General features: G+C 35.6%; 1 protein-coding gene across 1 annotated transcript; it reads right to left on the reverse strand.

Annotated features, from left to right (window-relative positions):
- Positions 1-5,144: 5,144 nt before the first annotated feature.
- Positions 5,145-16,615, reverse strand: LOC120086855 (glutathione reductase, chloroplastic). The gene is made up of 11 exons (XM_039043673.1): positions 16,144-16,615; positions 14,481-14,706; positions 14,000-14,278; positions 13,737-13,913; positions 12,356-12,409; positions 12,140-12,288; positions 11,947-12,010; positions 11,551-11,721; positions 11,323-11,454; positions 11,081-11,176; positions 5,145-5,437 (listed from the first exon to the last, which is right to left on the reverse strand). Exons 1-10 carry the CDS (start codon positions 16,512-16,514, stop codon positions 11,135-11,137), a joined length of 1,665 nt encoding a protein of 554 aa, XP_038899601.1. The 5' UTR covers positions 16,515-16,615; the 3' UTR covers positions 5,145-5,437; positions 11,081-11,134.
- Positions 16,616-16,850: the final 235 nt, after the last annotated feature.

The raw sequence follows: 16,850 nt of genomic DNA on the forward strand, positions 1-16,850 counted from the left end.
CTTGATTGGTTATATCCGATGGACACAGAAATATATTGTGGTAAGAAGAGTTCAGCTATTGGTCTTTAGTCGAATGCTTGATAGTTAACGAATGGTGGATCTCGTGGCTAAAGAGTTAGTCAGCTATTCACTGTACCATTGAAGTTTCGAGCCACAGGTCCATTAGGTCACCTGGGTAGCTTGGATAAAGTCGAGAACCAATGTTTAGGTTAACTTGAAATGTTCAAATTGACAAGAGGAAGTTCAATTATATATGATATAATTGGACTGGTTAATTATATATGATATAATTGGCTAAATGTATGAGATACATTATTCTAGAGGAAATTAGATATAAATATGATTTATATCAAGTAGAGGAGAAAATACTATAGTATATATGTGATATCAAACTATAGGATATACATATAATATGATTATATTTATTAATTAATTAATTGATTAATTTATATGATAATTAACTAATTTGTTCACGTTCGTACATGGAAGTGTGTTGTACAAATTAGTTAATTATCATATAATTAATCAATTAATTTAATTAATAAATATAATCATATTATATGGGAAGTGTGTTGTGATAGTTTATGGTAACCGGCGGGTTAAAAATGAAAATCGTTTTCATTTTTCACAAGCATGCATTCATATTTTCGTCCACGCTCAAAAGAATTCGTGAAAGCGATCGCAAGAGCCAATACGTTAGAAACTCGTCCGTCTAAACGATCGTCTACCTCACGTTTTCTCAAAACGATCGTATACATTTTTCCTAAATAATCGCCTAGCCTTTATACACGATCGTGTAGCTCTTCTTATACGATAAGCATTTCCGCTATACGATAGCACAGTTCCATCTCCCATTTGCTTATCGTCTATACGACGCGTTGTCCTCCATCCTCTATCAAACTCACCAAAGCCCACTCTTTGGGTTTTCACGCCGAGGATACCTGGGTTTCACTTGTGGTGGTGTCGTCCCCGCTGCAGTGTTTGTGTTCGTACTGATCGTGTTGTTGCAGTCGATATACTAGCCGGGTGTTGGTAGATCCGTTGGAGGGTTTCCGCTGCTTAGGGTTCAGACATGCGAAGAGAGTCTTCATCTGGTATGAACCCTTTCCTTGTTATTCACTATGTTCTGAGCATGCTGATAATTAGGTTTATATGCATAACTGTTAACATAGAATGTATATCTTTTGTGTTTCAGTCACTGTAAAATTGGAGCGATCTGAACCCGCTCATGGAACTCTCGGTATGAGATCCTTCAATATCGAGTGGACACAAAATATTTACAGTGAGGAGAGTGTAATTATTGAACTTTAGTGAAATGACCCGGTAATTAACGAATGGGGGTAAATTCGGTGTAAAGAGTTTTGCCAATTAATCTCGGATCGTTGGAGCCTATGATCTGTAAGTCTATTAGGTCCCCCCACTAGCTTACAAGTGGATTACCCTTAGAATAGCGTGATAAGTTGATTTGAAACGTTCAAATTCGAATTAAGGAAATTGGTAATTATATGTGATATAATTACACGTTTAATTTTAGAATTAAACGTAATTGGAAAATCGATTAATATATAAATATGACTTAAATATTAATCTCATGAATAGGGATTTATGGTAATGGAATTGGTGACAAATTAATTTAATATTTGATATTATATTAATAGAATTAATTAAATTATTTAATTAATTATTAATTTTATTAGAAAAATTGATTATTGAATTAACTTTTGTAAAATTAATAAAGTTTCAATTTCAATTAAAGAATTAAAATTGGAAACGGTTTTGATTTTGAAAATAAGGGAAATTGAAAATTGAGAAAAATCACAATGTGGGATTTTTCCACTTTCAAGCAAGAAGGTTAGTCGCCTTCTTACACATAATTCCACCACCAAATTCAATGAGTAGCTGGAATCACTTCAAGTAATCAGTTTGCATGAGAGTTATGTAATAAAACCACTTTTGATTGAGTGGAAAATGACATGCAATTTCTGAATTGCTGAGTTTTTTAAGGTTGAAGAAGTTGTTCTTCAACAAGCTGAAAAACCAGAAAACCTCTCCTCCAATTTTCCTAAGTTCAAGCTTGTTTTGAGTCCCACAACTCAATCTAAGGTTCTAGAGAATAGTTGGAAGTTCTAGTGGTGGTCCACGACCTGAATTGAAGAAGATTGTAGTTGTATTTTGTTGAATAAGAGGATCTTTAAAGGTATGTAATGAAACCCTCTTGATACCCCCATGAACATACTTAATTTGATGTCAAAAATGAGGAATTCGAATGATTAATGATCCTGCTTTCTTCCGCTGCATGTTTCTGTAAACCAACAAGAACTAGCTAGCGACCCAATTCCAAATGAAAATTTTAGGAGAGGCTCAGTTTTTTTTGGGAATTCAGATCTTTTGAGATCGAAAAAACAAAACGCTGACTCTGTCTCAAGCATTATACATTGACAAAATGCTTGTCAAGTATTTGATGCGAAACTCCAAGAGAGGCTTACTGCCTTTTAGGCATGGATTAATATTGTCTAAGGAATAGTGTTCTAAGACACCTCAAGAGGTTGAGGAGATGAGATGGATCCCCTATGCGTCGGCTATTGGCAGCCTGATGTATGCGATGCTATGTACTAAACCTGATATCTACTATGCAGTAGGGATAGTTAGTAGATATCAGTCTAATCCAGGATTTGACCACTGGATAGCCATTAAAAATATCCCCAAGTATCAATAGAGAACGATGGACTACATGCTCATGTATGGTTTTAAGGATTTGATCCTTACTGGATACACAAACTTTGATTTTCAGACTGATAAGGATTCTAAGAAATCCACATTAGGATCAATGTTCACTCTTAATAGAGGAGCGGTAGTCTAGAGGAGCATCAAGCAAGGGTGCATTTTTTACTCCACTATGGAAGCCGAGTATGTGGCGGCTTGTGAAGCTGCTAAGGAAGCTGTTTGGTTCAGGAAATTCTTGACGGATCTGTAAGTCGTTCCAAACATGTCGAAGCCCATCACACTTTATTGTAATAATAATGATGTGGCTAATTCTCGAGAGTTTAGGAGTCACAAACGCATCAAACACTTAGAGCGAAAGTATCATCTCATCCGAGAGATTGTGTATCGAGGAGACGTGATTGTCATGCAAATAGCTTTGGAGCACAATGTTGTTGATCTGTTTACAAAGGCCCTCACGACTAAAGTGTTAGAGGGTCACCTGTAGAGTATGGGTCTATAGGACAGGCCATGTTTAGACTAGAGCAAGTGAGGGATTTTGTACTGGGCGGTTTGTGCCCTAGTATATTGCTTTGTGTACTTTCTATTATAGTTTGACTTTTACACTGTACACCCCACTAGCTTTAGGTCAGGTAGGATATTGTTGGGGTTGATGCCCTAAATCTTGTAAGGTCCTATAGTTTGTAGTTGTAATGTATAAACATTTTATTTATGTAATAAAATATGTGATGTTTTATTTCAAAATTAGTTGCATTAACTACAAACCAATAAACTAACATCCAGGATTATCTTGTACCTTAAACGTGTATGTAGAGACATACGCGTAGATCATGTTTAAGTGATAACCTAAATGGTTTGTAGTAGATGGATAAGGTTGGATACCTTATCCTAGTGACACTACGAGTATGACCTGCTTTGCTACAATTATTGTAAAGTACTACAAATGATCTGATTCTGCTCATTCATGTTGAGACATGTGAGCGGGGATATTCTATACAAAAGAGTTTGTATAAGACCGGACCACGAAATGTTTAGTCTCATTATATAACGTCATTCATAATAGAGACTTACATTTCACCAAGATGACCATAGGTAATATGACCTGAATCTTGAGTGAGTTGTGAACTCTTGCCTATGAAGGCAGTCCTTTGATTTGTATGGGTGAGAATGACCAGATCGTCGACTCAATAAGCCTGCCATTTTAGAGATTCGTCTGAATGAGGAATTGGGAACACAGCTACACAAGAAGAAATTCACTCTTTCCCCAATGTCGAGGCAAGTAGATAAATTGCTCCCTTAAGGGCTGATTTCGAGGCTTAAACAATGTGATGCCACACCCTCTCCTGGCTCGAGAGGGGTTTGATCATAGTTGGACTATGATTTATTGTTCATTAGAGATATCAATGATACTTAAGGAGTTAGATGTAACTACAAGTGAAAAATGGTAATTTTAGCCCAACTGTACTTACGAGTAATTTGTGAAGGGTCATGGTATTGTTGATTGGTTATATCCAGTGGACACAAAAATATATTTGTAGTGCGAAGAGTGCAGCTGTCGATCTTCAGTGGAGTACCTGACAGTTAACGAGTGGTGAATAATTTAATTAAAGAGTTTAATTAATTATTCACGTACCGTTGGAGCTTCAAGCTACAGGTCCATGAGATCCCCTCGGCAGCTCAATGCGATTAAATGAGAATCAGTTTTTGGATTAATTTGAATTGTTCAAATTAATTGAGGAAATTAATTAAATTTTAATTATATGTGATATAATTACTATAATGTATTTGATACATTATAATATTAAGTATTTGTGAGAGGAAATAAATATTTGAATATGATTCAAATATTAATTATATGAATTGGATTCATATAATTAAAATTAATGTAAATGTGATTTATATTAAAAGCTATTGGTGAGAGAAAATTGAAACTATAGGCTATATTGTATTTGATACAATATAAAAACTATAAGTTATATGTTATGTGTGATATAACATATAGTTATGTATATATGTATAATAAATTAGTTATATATTATCTACTTTAAATTATTTTTTACCCATGTATTATGTGGGTAGTTAACAGAGGAAGTGGTTTTTGTGTTTTCTTCTTCCTGCGACACAGAAAGGTTCTGGGTTCTTAGAAGAAAAAAATTTTCACGCTCTCCTCTTTTCTCTCAATCCTTTTCTCTTCCCTCACAAAAATCCAAAATAGTGAGAACCCACTCTTTTTGGGTTCTCTGCCTGATGTATTTTAGATCTCTCAATCCTTTTCTCTGCCTGATGTTATGGGTCAATAGCATTCAGCATAGATGTATTTTAGGTCTCTCACCAAAAGCTGTTTTGTTTACATGTGTTTTCCCCACACGCCAGAAGGAACATATATAAACAGTAAACATATGACAGTAGAATTTAGAAAAACAGAACCAACAAAAACAGAAATACCCACCCTTTTAAATTATGAAAAATGTACACCGAGAACCAACAAGACAATCCACTCCATGACAATTCCAGATTTAATGTGTGCTGCTCAAAATGTTAGTAAAAAATACAGGAAAAAAATTCTTGAATTCTCTATTCTTCAAAGCTGCAATATTTGAAATTGGCATCCTCGTAAAGTTATCGACTTTGTACGACCAGTTTGTTCAGGCTCTTCATCATTATTATCATCATCAATAATCAATCCGACGTCGGGGCCATACATTTCATAGTCAACCTGCCAAATATGAGATGCTGAGCTATCAAAAAGAAAAAGAAGAAGACTTCAAGTTCACACCAGGCTTTGAATGGAATTATTCAACTCGTATCGAATTTATGTATAACGATACAAGATGAATAATTCCATTCAAAGCCTGGTGTGTGAACTTGTATTGTTATACATAAATTTAATAGAAATTTGATCTATTATCATGTGATCTGAACCTTCGGTTAAAACTTTTTGCAACTTACCTATATTTCTGATAGGGTGGGGAATAACAGGGCTTTGGCAAATGTTTTGGAGTAACACCCAGAAATGTTGAAAGCTAAGAACGGACATGCCTCGACATGGACATTGTGATAGTCATTTTTTATAAAATTTAGGACAGAGATAGCAAGTACACATTAAATATGTATACAGGTGTTTGATGCATGTACAACACCGAGTGTGAGCTAATATTATGATTATTAGTAGGATAATAGTAAGGGCACAAGGGTAATTAGCTAGGGTGCCTTGGTTATAAATAGAGTGTTAGGGACTTTAGAAGGGAAGATTTTGGTGAGAAATTCCCCGGAGAGTGTAGCCCACTTGAAAGACTATGTTATATTGTAATTTTGTATATTACAATATATTTCTATATAAATAGAGTGTTAGGGACCTTAGAAGGAAAGATTTTGGTAAGAAATTCCCATGAGAGTGTAGCCCACTTGAAAGACTATGTTATATTGTAACTTTGTATATTACAATATATTTCTATAAATAGTGTTAGGGACCTTAGAAGGGAAGATTTTGGTGAGAAATTCTCTGGAGAGTGTAGCCCACTTGAAAGACTATGTTATATTGTAACTTTGTATATTACAATATATTTCTATTTTTTAGTGTTCTTTATTTGTTCTTGAACTTTCTTATCAGGTGGTATTAGTATCCTAACAGTGTCCAAATGTCCATGTTAACCAAACTTAAGTGTTTGTGTTTAATTAGGTTGGAAGGAAATGCTAACACAGACTACAGAGTTGAAGAGGACTCAACCTCCAAGCTCCTATAATTGAGATTTTGAGTCTATTTTTATCATTTAACCCATTCGTATGGATTCTGCTATTTGCCAAATGCAATATGGTTGGCCTCTCATCTCAATCTACATTCTCTTTGATACGCTTCCTAAGGCTGCTAAGGCTAAGGGGTTGGGCCATTCATGGCTCAGATTAGGAGGTGGGAAAAATATCAAACTGTGTAAAATGTATTATTTTTCTCATATTACAAGAGTACAATGTCCCTAGTTTAAATAGAGTATAAACTTAATGAAATAAAGAAAATATTGATAGAAAAAGAAGGAATCTAACACAATAATTACAGCAAATAAGATCAAATAAAATAAAATATTTGCATAAATCAACACTCCCCCTCAAGCTAGTTTAAAGATGTCTTCCATTGTCAGCTTGCTAATCAATTTGTCAAATTGTAATCTAGAAAGCCCCTTCGTCAGTACATCAGCAATTTGCTCAGTTGTAGAGAGATAGGTAGTACATATCATTCCAGTATCAATCAATCTTCTCCTTTATAAAATGTTTGTCAACTGTTTGATCTCGAACTCTTTGAGTTGAGTTTCTTCTAGTATAAACCTGAAGTTCAGGATTTTGACTTAGTGTTTCTCTCCATGAAGAAGAACTGTCCACACTTGGCATCAAAGGACTAGAATTCATAATTTCGAGATCATCGATGTTTGGGAGAGATGAAGTTTCCCAAAAATTATCTTCAAGGTTAGATGTCTCCCCCTGAAGAGAATTTGGGCTAAAAAAAAGTTGATTTTCTAAAAAAGACACATCCACACTCTCAAAATACTTATTGGTCAAAGGATCAAAACATTTGTAAGCCTTCTTATGAGGGACATAACCTACAAAAATACATTTGGTAGTTCGAGGGTCAAGCTTAGTTCGAGAGAGGGTAGGAGTATGGACATAAGCAGTACACCCAAACAATTTAATTGGTAAATCAGAGGACAGTCGGTTATTAGGAAAAGACTCATTGAAGTGATTTATAGGAGTTTTAAAACTCAAAACCTTAGACGGCATTCTATTAATCAAATATGCAGCCGTAAGAAGAGCATCACCCCACAAATATGTTGGAACATTCATAGAAAACATAAGGGCACGAGCAACTTCAAGTAAGTGTATTTTTTTTCGCTCAGCAATGCATTCTGCTGAGGCGTGTCACAACATGTAGCCTGATGAAGAATAACCTTATCTTGTAAAAAATCGGTTAATGATTCATTGAAATACTCAGTGTCGTTATCAGAGTGAAGAATTCGAATTTTAGTTTGAAATTGAGTCTTAATCATATTATAAAACTGGACAAAGATCTCTTTGACCTCTAACTTTTTTGTTAATAAATAAAGCCAAGTTAAAAGAGTGTGATCATCTATAAAGGTAACAAACCAACACTTACCACTCCGAGTCAAGACTTTAGACGGACCCCAAACATCAGTATGAATTAAGGAAAAAGGTGATGACACCTTATAAGGTTTAGGCAAATAAGTAGATCGATGATATTTGGCAAAAATGCAACTTTCACATTGAAAAATAGAACAATCAAAACCTTTAAATAGGTAGGGAAACAAATACTTTCAGTAGACGAAATTCGGATGCCCTAATCTACGATGCCAAAGCATTATAGTTTCTTTAACAGAAGGAGAACAAACACTACTCAAGCCCTGAACTTTTTTATGACTAGCGGAAACGTCGTCAAAGTAGTAGAGACCATCAATCATCTTAGCACGTCCAATCGCCTCCCCCTCCCCCCGAGTCCTGATCTTGAAAGATACAATGAGTTTCACAAAAGATAACATGACAATTAGCATCCTTAGAGATTTTACTCACAGACAACAAATTACAGGCTAATTTTGGAACATGAAGAACATAAAGTAATGTGAGTTTTGTAGTCAAAGGAATAGTTCATTTTCCTGCAGTAGAGGTGTAGCTACCATCGGCAATGCGAATCTTTTCATTGCAATATAATGGCGAATATGAGTTAAATAAACAAGGGGAACTAGTCATATGATCGGAGGCTCCGGAATCAATAATCCACGGAGATGAATTAATGCAAGAGAGAGCTTGCGGACAAGTACCTGATTGTGCCAAGGAAACACTAGGATTACCAGATGAGGAAGTGGACTTTAATAGCTTCAGAATTTGGTCAATTTGCTCTTTACTAAATGGGCTGGAGTCAACAACACGAGCATTAGAGGTATGCTGATGAAAATTTTGCTCACCTTGCTTAAAACTTTTCCAATTCGCAGATTTTCCGTGAAGTTTCCAACAAGTTTCATGCGTATGACGAGGTTTATTGCAATGGTCACACCATATTCGAGGCTTTTCATATGGCTTGTTGAATTGATTAGAAGCCTTCATCGTAGTATTTTCGGTCACCAATGCAGAGCATTCAACTGAATCAATAGGTTTTTTTGCAGATCATAACATTCCTGTGACTTTCTTCCCTACAAACTTCAGAAAAAACATCATTAATAGTTGGAAGAATAGACTTTCCAAGTATTCTACCTCTAACTTCATCAAACTCAACATTGAGGCCGGCAAGGAACTTGTAAATACGACCATCTTCAACAGTTTTCCTATAGTGTCTTTGATCCTCTATAGACTTCCACTCATATGTATCAAAAAGGTCAAGGTCTTGCCAAATCCGTTTAAGTGAAAATATTGTGTAACTGAATTAGTTCCTTGTCGTATATCACCCAATTTCAGGTTCAACTCAAACATAAGTGACTGGTTGTCCAAATCAGAATACATCTGAGTTACACTGTCCCATAATTCCTTGGCAGTAGAGTAGCACATGTAATTGGAGCCAATGTCTTCAACCATGGAATTGACAAGCCAAGTCATAACCATGGAGTTTTCAGTGTCCCACCCTGCGAATGATGGGTCATCTGGACTAAGGGCAGTTTTTTCTCCCGTGAGTAGCCAATCTTCCCTTGTCCACGAATATACATCCGAACACTTCAAGACCAACGAAGAAAATTTTCCCCATTAAGTCGAATGGTGGTAATTTGGACAGTTGGACCAGTTGACTGGATACGATTGTCACAAACTTTAGTAATGGGTGCCTTAGTGTCTGCCATATTGCTGAAAAAAACACAAACTCAAAGGGAATGCGGCTATGAACAAAACGGTAGATCTGGAAACTCAAATAATCGGAAGATCTGAAAAAAAAACAAGAAAAAAAACGAAGAGAAAAATAGGGGTGGCAAAGACCGGCTGAGCAGTGGCAGCAACCGTCAGCTATGAGTAGTAGAACAAGGTTGTCGAACCCACGTCAACTGCGGTGGACCAAAGACGAACGAGCAACATCAACTACGGCAAACCAAACGAACGGCTACGAGCAATGGGAACCTTGAAAAATGAACGAGCAGCGGACCAAAGACGGACCCTGAAAAAACACCCACGTCAACTGCGAACCCTGAAAAACCCTGACGAACCCTGTGGAAAAACGACGGCCGACAGTCTCTGAATGTCCGACGACAACAACGAACGAGGGAAAAGGTCGACAGCGGCGGCGACGGCGACTCCTAGGTTTGTTTTTTTAGGTTTTTTAGAAAATTAGGGTTTTAGGGCTTGAGTATAATTATGCTCCGATACCATGTGTAAAATGTATTATTTTTCTCATATTACAAGAGTACAATATCCCTAATTTAAATAGAGTACAAACTTAATGAAATAAGGAAAATATTGACAGAAAAAGAAAGAATCTAACACAATAATTACAGCAAATAAGATCAAATAAAATAAAATATTTGCATAAATCAACACAAACTTAGGAGGGTTCTTGAAGTGTTGAAATCTCTAATCCTCTATATACATGGTGGAACCTAGGAGTGGTTTTTTAATTTTGCAATGGTCACTTTGAGAGCTGGAATATTAATTGATAATGAATTCAATGACTGAATTTTCTCTTCTTCTAGCTGAACATTTGCGGGGTGGAAGATCAAACCATCGACCTTTAGAATAGTAAGTAGGGACTAATCCATTAAGCTATGCTCAAATTGGAAGCCAAATGAGTTATTGAAGTGTTAAGTACTTAAATACCTTGGAGAACCACACCTCAAAAGCCAGCTATTGAGGTGGAAGAACCAAGCCACTTAAGTACCACATTGATCATCCCTTTCTAACTGATGTGGGACAAAGGTAGCCCATATTACCTTGGTCTTAGGTAGAAAAATAAATGTATTGAGCCTGCAAATGATGAGAGAATGGTGCATATACTTCCTTCTGACTCTCTCTCTTGGTATTAAGTTCACACATAAAATAAAGGGAGGAGCTTATTATAAAGGACCTTTTATGCGGACAGCTTGTCTTCATGGCCTCAGCAAAATCAATTACTTCAGTGACAAATTGAGTAACAATACAACAAGACAAGATTATGCAATAGTAGTATAAATAGTTAAATTAGGTTCACTGATGTATCAAGATATCATAGTTTCTTGGTATTTTCTCAACTTTCCTGGAGCAAATGACACTAAATTAACAAATTTGACACCAACACTTAATCTCTGAAAGTAAGAATCTTTGTAGTAGCAGTGGACACAAATTCAATGAAAGTTGCATCACCCTTGTAACGAACTCATATAAATGGTATATAAGTCAAGAGAGTGGATACCTGAAAGGACCGACTAAATTTTTTAATGGAAAATTGATTAATCTTGCATCCATTTTATACCCCTGCTGCAGTTTTAGCCTCAGATTCTGGCTTTTCCTAACAGATATTACCCAAATGAGATCAGATTCCGAGCAAATTTGTGCATTCTAAATTGTTAAAAAGGTGATGATTCATTATTTATTAGTTGAAGACAAAAAGTTGCAAGATGGTCAACTAGCACAGGCTTATCATTGTCAACAAACCTCAGGATTTCTCCGGAACTTCCTTGTAGGAGTCCGCATTGTGACAAATTCTTCAGCCGCTGTAGGATGAACACCCACCGTTGCATCAAAGTCTGCCTTGGTCAGACCAGCTTTCACAGCCACAGCAAACCCCTGCCCATTAAACCTTGTCCGTTGTGAGCTTGTGAATTAATATCAGTGAAAGAGGGAGACCATGCCAAGGATACCGAGGTAAAGGTAGATAGACACCTGTACAATTTCTGGTGAATCATCACCGCACATATGCAGTCCTAAAACTTTATTCGTCTTTGCACAGACTATAAGCTTCATAAAAACTCGGTCTGGAAGCCCTGAGAGTGTAGCCTTCAAGGGCCGGAAGTTTGCTGTGTAGACATCAACATCACCGTGTTCTTGTATAGCCTGCATTACGAATTATTGAAATGTTAACCACATAGCATCAAGAGCAATAACTGGATGCACCCATCTCTGTCCATCCCATTCTAATCTTGCAAAAAAAAAATTAAAATATTCTCAAGAAGAGTTTGCTATATGAAAAACTATGATTGGACAATAAGATGGGATGCACAAAGATGAATGCAGCCAAGGATATTGAAACTATAGGTTAAACAAATTATCTCTTCTTACCTGCTCTTCAGTAAGACCAACTATTCCAATTGGTGGCTGGGAAAAAACAGCACAAGGAACAGCACTACGTAAAGAGTAGGATGTTCAAGAAAAGACCATCAAAAAGAGAGCCAAAAGAAGATAAACAGAAGATTTCCAGAGTTTGTCAGATCACACTACACCACTTGCTAACAAATTATCATAAGATTGATACCTATAACTAGGTTTTGTAGGTTCATTTTGAAATATAGTTTTTGCTAATGCGCCTCCCTCCATTAAAGCAACGGGAGTCAAATTTATTCTATCTGTAACATCTCCAACAGCCCAAATTGAAGGAACTGATGTACGGGAGTATTCATCAACCTGAAAAGACAGAAAGGTTCTTAACTTATACAAAAGAAACAAACACTAAGCAAACCAGAGTCATTACCTCAATTGCTCCATTCTTGGTCATTTTTACTCCTACTTCTTCCAATCCCAAGTTCTGCAAACAAGTATGAGTTGAATTAACTAAACCAGCAATGAATGGTATACTTGTAACCCCTTTCAGAAACAGGATAAGACACTAGCAAAGGTTTTTCTGCATTTTCGTTGGAGTAATCAGAAACTTCTGAAAACATCATATATTTTCATCAATTTATTTGTTTTCTGCATTTTCGTTGGAGTAATCAGAAACATCTGAAAACATCATATATTTTCATTAATTTATTTGTTTGAAGAGAACAATATCATGCATGTTCTACACAGAGCATCCAATGATGTTTATGAGAGAAAAAGAGAAACCATAGGGTTTAAAACACTAAATATTAATATCATGATCTATTGTTATTGATTATTTACACCTAGAAATTTTGTACACTACTTTCCAGAGTTATAAAAAGCTAATTTACGCTTTGAACAAGTTACCTATCAATTTTGTTTCTGTGGTAGCAAGCAGAAGCAGTTTTATCTTCATGATTAATACTGTTTTATAAGATAAGAATAATTCTTATTTTTCCTAACTCATTGGGACACACGACCCTAATATAAAGAGAGGAAGAATTCACAAAGATTGGGGTAAGAAATATTTCTGGAATATTTTCATAAGGCTAATATGATAAATGACCCCAGTAAACAATTAACAGGATCAAAACTTGCATATCAAAACTCAAGATTCTTTTCTGTTTTAGACAAGATTCTTCTTACAAGTCAATAATACACCTTTTGAGTAAGAAATCAATACAGTTTATTTTTCCAGAAACAATACGTGTGCTTACAAGCTTATAACAGTAACTGTAGACCCCTTCTGTTCCAATTGTACCTAGGTTTACTCACTTAGGATCATTGTTTAAAATGTCGATGTTGTTGAAACGTTGATGTCACAATTTTACGGAAATATTGACGAAAATATTGATAAAATGTCGATATCGATGAATATTTCTGAAAAAATTATGAAAACAAAAAACTAAAAGATATATATTTAAATTAATAAATAAACATTTTATACTTTCTAAACATGTTGAAGTTAAAATGTTTATTATTTATATTTATTTATATTAAACTCACGTAAGTGACGTTTGTTGCTTATTTTTTATGTTTCATAAATTTTTGTATGAAATGTCATTTCACTTTTCATGTCGACGTTGAACCCATGAAAATGTGAAAATATCGATGGAAATGTTGACATTTCAATAAAAATTTAATACCATGCTTATGATAAGGTGGCTAAAGAAAACACTAATGACAATATTCAATCATGCCTCAAGAACATATCCAATGTGTCACCGTTATTATTGCAATAGGAAACTATCATCAATACTGTAATATTGTACCTTTGTATTAGGCCTACGCCCTGTTGCAAACATAACATGTGAGAAGCCTTCAACTGTTCCTTTGCTAGTCTTCAGAGATAATGACCCATCAGCTGATTTAAGGATAGCTTGTGGTACCTCCTCTGTATGGAACTCAACTCCTCTTAGTGACATCTGTTCTGCAACAAAATCTCTAATCTAGAACAAATAAAACAATCATGAGAGCTTTGACGTGAAGGAAAATTGCCAAGCTAGCAAGCATAAAATCATCAACAATGCTTCACCTCTTCATCAAAGCCTCTAAGCACTTTTTTCTGTCGTATAAATACGTGGACTTCACTTTTCAAACCATTGAAGATGCCAGCAAACTCTAGAGCAATATATCCACCTCCAACTATGGCAATCTTCACAGGTTTGGATGGCAATTCAAGGGCAGCATCAGAATCTATAGCATACTCACTGCCAGGAATGTCAGGAATGAAAGGGCGCCCCCCAACTGACACTAGAATGTGTCTAGCCGAATAAATCTTTCCATCTACATCAACCGTGTGTTCATCCAAAATCTGTAGATATTGTTGAAATGGATGCATTTAACAATTGTATAACAAATTCGTTGTACAAAACCGTACAGGTTCGGATCTCAAGAGTTAAAAGGGAAAGAAAAAGTCATGTATGTATCAAAAAGTTCTGAGCAAAAACAGAGTATTTGAAAAGTAGAACATTAAAATTTAGTGCTGAAATTATGAACTCACAGTGTTGCCCCACCTTTCCACGGCCTTCAATCAATGTGACCCCAGCATTTTTCAAAATATTCTTGTAGATACCAGTTAGTCGATGTAACTCAGCATTCTTGTTAGCAATCAAGGTGCTCCAGTCATGCTTTGGTTCAGTGTCATATTTCCATCCAAAGCCATGACTCTCTTCAAATTCATGTGCATATTTTGACGCATACACAAGTAACTTCTTCGGTACACATCCACGAATAACGCACCTGGAAATCTAATAGTAAGATAGGACACATAGGAACTGAAATACATTTATATTTAAAATCACAGCATCATACAGACAAAACAACATATCATTTTCTTAAAAAAAAAAAAAAAAAAACAGAAACAAAATAATAATAATAATAATATATTACGATGATCTGCAAATTATAAACTCATTTCAGCTAATGATATTGAAAAAGCACAGAATGATTGAAGAGATGAAATATATAACAGTTCAAAAAATTGACAAAATAGATTATTGAACTCAAAAAAGACAAAATACAATAAGTAAAAGAACGGATTTGAAGGGAAAAAACATTAAACAAACATTGTCTAAACAATTGAACATCTCAATTTCTTAACCTGTCTGTTCTCCCACTTAAGAGCGAAAAAAAAAAAAAGAAAAAAAAAAAGAAAAGAAGAGTACTTCCATGTTTTCCATCTTGAGAGTGAAACTATTATGCATCATATTGATATACCCCAAAATAAAATAACCAAGGAAAGGAATCAATAGGGAACCAACACTTCGTTTCCACTAGTAAACCAACCTTAACTCAACAGTTAAGACATCACTACTCCTAGAGAACATAGGTTCAATCCCCCATCTCGAGTAAATGTGATATGATATTCATAAAAGAAACACACATCTGTCTCTCTCACAAACACACAAAACTGCCTAGCAGAGCAGCAAGAAAATTAAGCAAAGCTCCACAATTCCCAAATGTTTTATCACTATTATTCTTTTAATGAGAAAACTTGACTTTCATTCATTGGTAGATGAAAGAATAAAACTGCCAACCTACAAGAAAAGGCTGCACTCTAGAGAAATAAGATCAAACATAGATGGAAGCTAAGAAGCACGGACACTTTAGGGTTAGCGTGTTCGTGTCCGACACATGTCGGACATTTGTCACTCCAACACTTGTTAGACGTGTATCAGACACTTGTTAGTGCAATAGATCTGTTGGACACTAGTTGTACAAACTCAAAATAGGAGAAACATTTGGTAGACATGCATCAAATACTTCTTACCTACACTAAGTCAATACAAATACAAAAATAATAAAATTTGAGAGCGAAATACATCAAGCTAATTTTTAAGTATAGAAATGAACAAACTCATTTACTTTGAATTTCTTTCTTGTTTAAAAATGATATATAATTTAAAAATTGTATGTTTAATAAATGTGTCCTTGCGGTATCCCTGCTTGTTAGGATAGAAGATTCTAACCACATAGTTTTAGCGAGCATAAAGAAGCAACAACCCATGTACACGGAAAGTTCCAGAAACAAACCACGCATGACCAACTCCTAAATTCTCAGTTCAAAACGCTACCTTTCCAAAAATTTCTTTCATACAGCCAGTATACATTGAAAACACCTCAATTCATATAGCTCACATTGCACAGTATCGAATTAAACAGAAATTTCAAACTTACGTCCCACCCACACCTCCAGCAATATCCGACGAAATGGTGGAGAAAGGAAGCTCACAAACCGCCACTGAAGCACCAAAATTAGCAGCAAATCGGGAAGCTCGCACACCCCCACTGCCTGCACCGATAGTAAAGAGGTCAAAATCATATGGGCGAAGAGCTTCGGCGCCATTTTCAGACTGGGACCGAACTACAAGGCCACGGCGGCAGTGAAGACGATTGTTAGTGAAGTGGGTGAGAGGAAGGAAGCGGTGGCAGAGGGGAAGAGGGGCTAAAGGCTTAGGAATTGAGAGAAAGGAAGAGGATAGAGAAACGGGAAGGTTTTTGCAGAGAAGGGTTTGAAGAGTTTGTGAGGAAGAAAGAGAAGTGGCCATTTTGGCCTCAGCAAAGCGCCTGTAATATTGTTTTCTTCTTGGGTTGGTTCTGTGTGTTTAACAATGGTGGAAAATCGATTAAATATTAAATTAACGAATTGGGTTTTGGATAATAAATGAATTTTTGACGATTTTTTTCAACAACAGTATGAGAGGAGAAGCCGCCTCCGTGTGTGGGGGAGGAGACTGTCCGCGCGTGTCATTTTTAGGGCTAATGATATTTTTCTTTAAAAAAAAAATTTCTTTCCATTCTAATTATATACAAAATTAGAAAAAATAAAAGAAACAATTTTGTTTAGTGCCAAAATAAGCTTAGTTAAACAGTAATTGATATGA

Source organism: Benincasa hispida, chromosome 9, assembly GCF_009727055.1.
Source record: "Benincasa hispida cultivar B227 chromosome 9, ASM972705v1, whole genome shotgun sequence".
NCBI lineage: Eukaryota > Viridiplantae > Streptophyta > Magnoliopsida > Cucurbitales > Cucurbitaceae > Benincasa > Benincasa hispida.

What these genes read in the sequence shown, in the direction of transcription:
- LOC120086855 (XM_039043673.1), bottom strand. Translation starts at nt 16,514, where the DNA reads ATGGCCACTTCTCTTTCTTCCTCACAAACTCTTCAAACCCTTCTCTGC. An exon ending in GGCGTAGGCCTAATACAAAG is followed by an intron (nt 12,410 to 13,736) that starts GTACAATATTAC and finishes ACTTGTTTGCAG; the next exon opens with AACTTGGGATTGGAAGAAGT. An exon ending in ATTCACCAGAAATTGTACAG is followed by an intron (nt 11,455 to 11,550) that starts GTGTCTATCTAC and finishes TTTAATGGGCAG; the next exon opens with GGGTTTGCTGTGGCTGTGAA.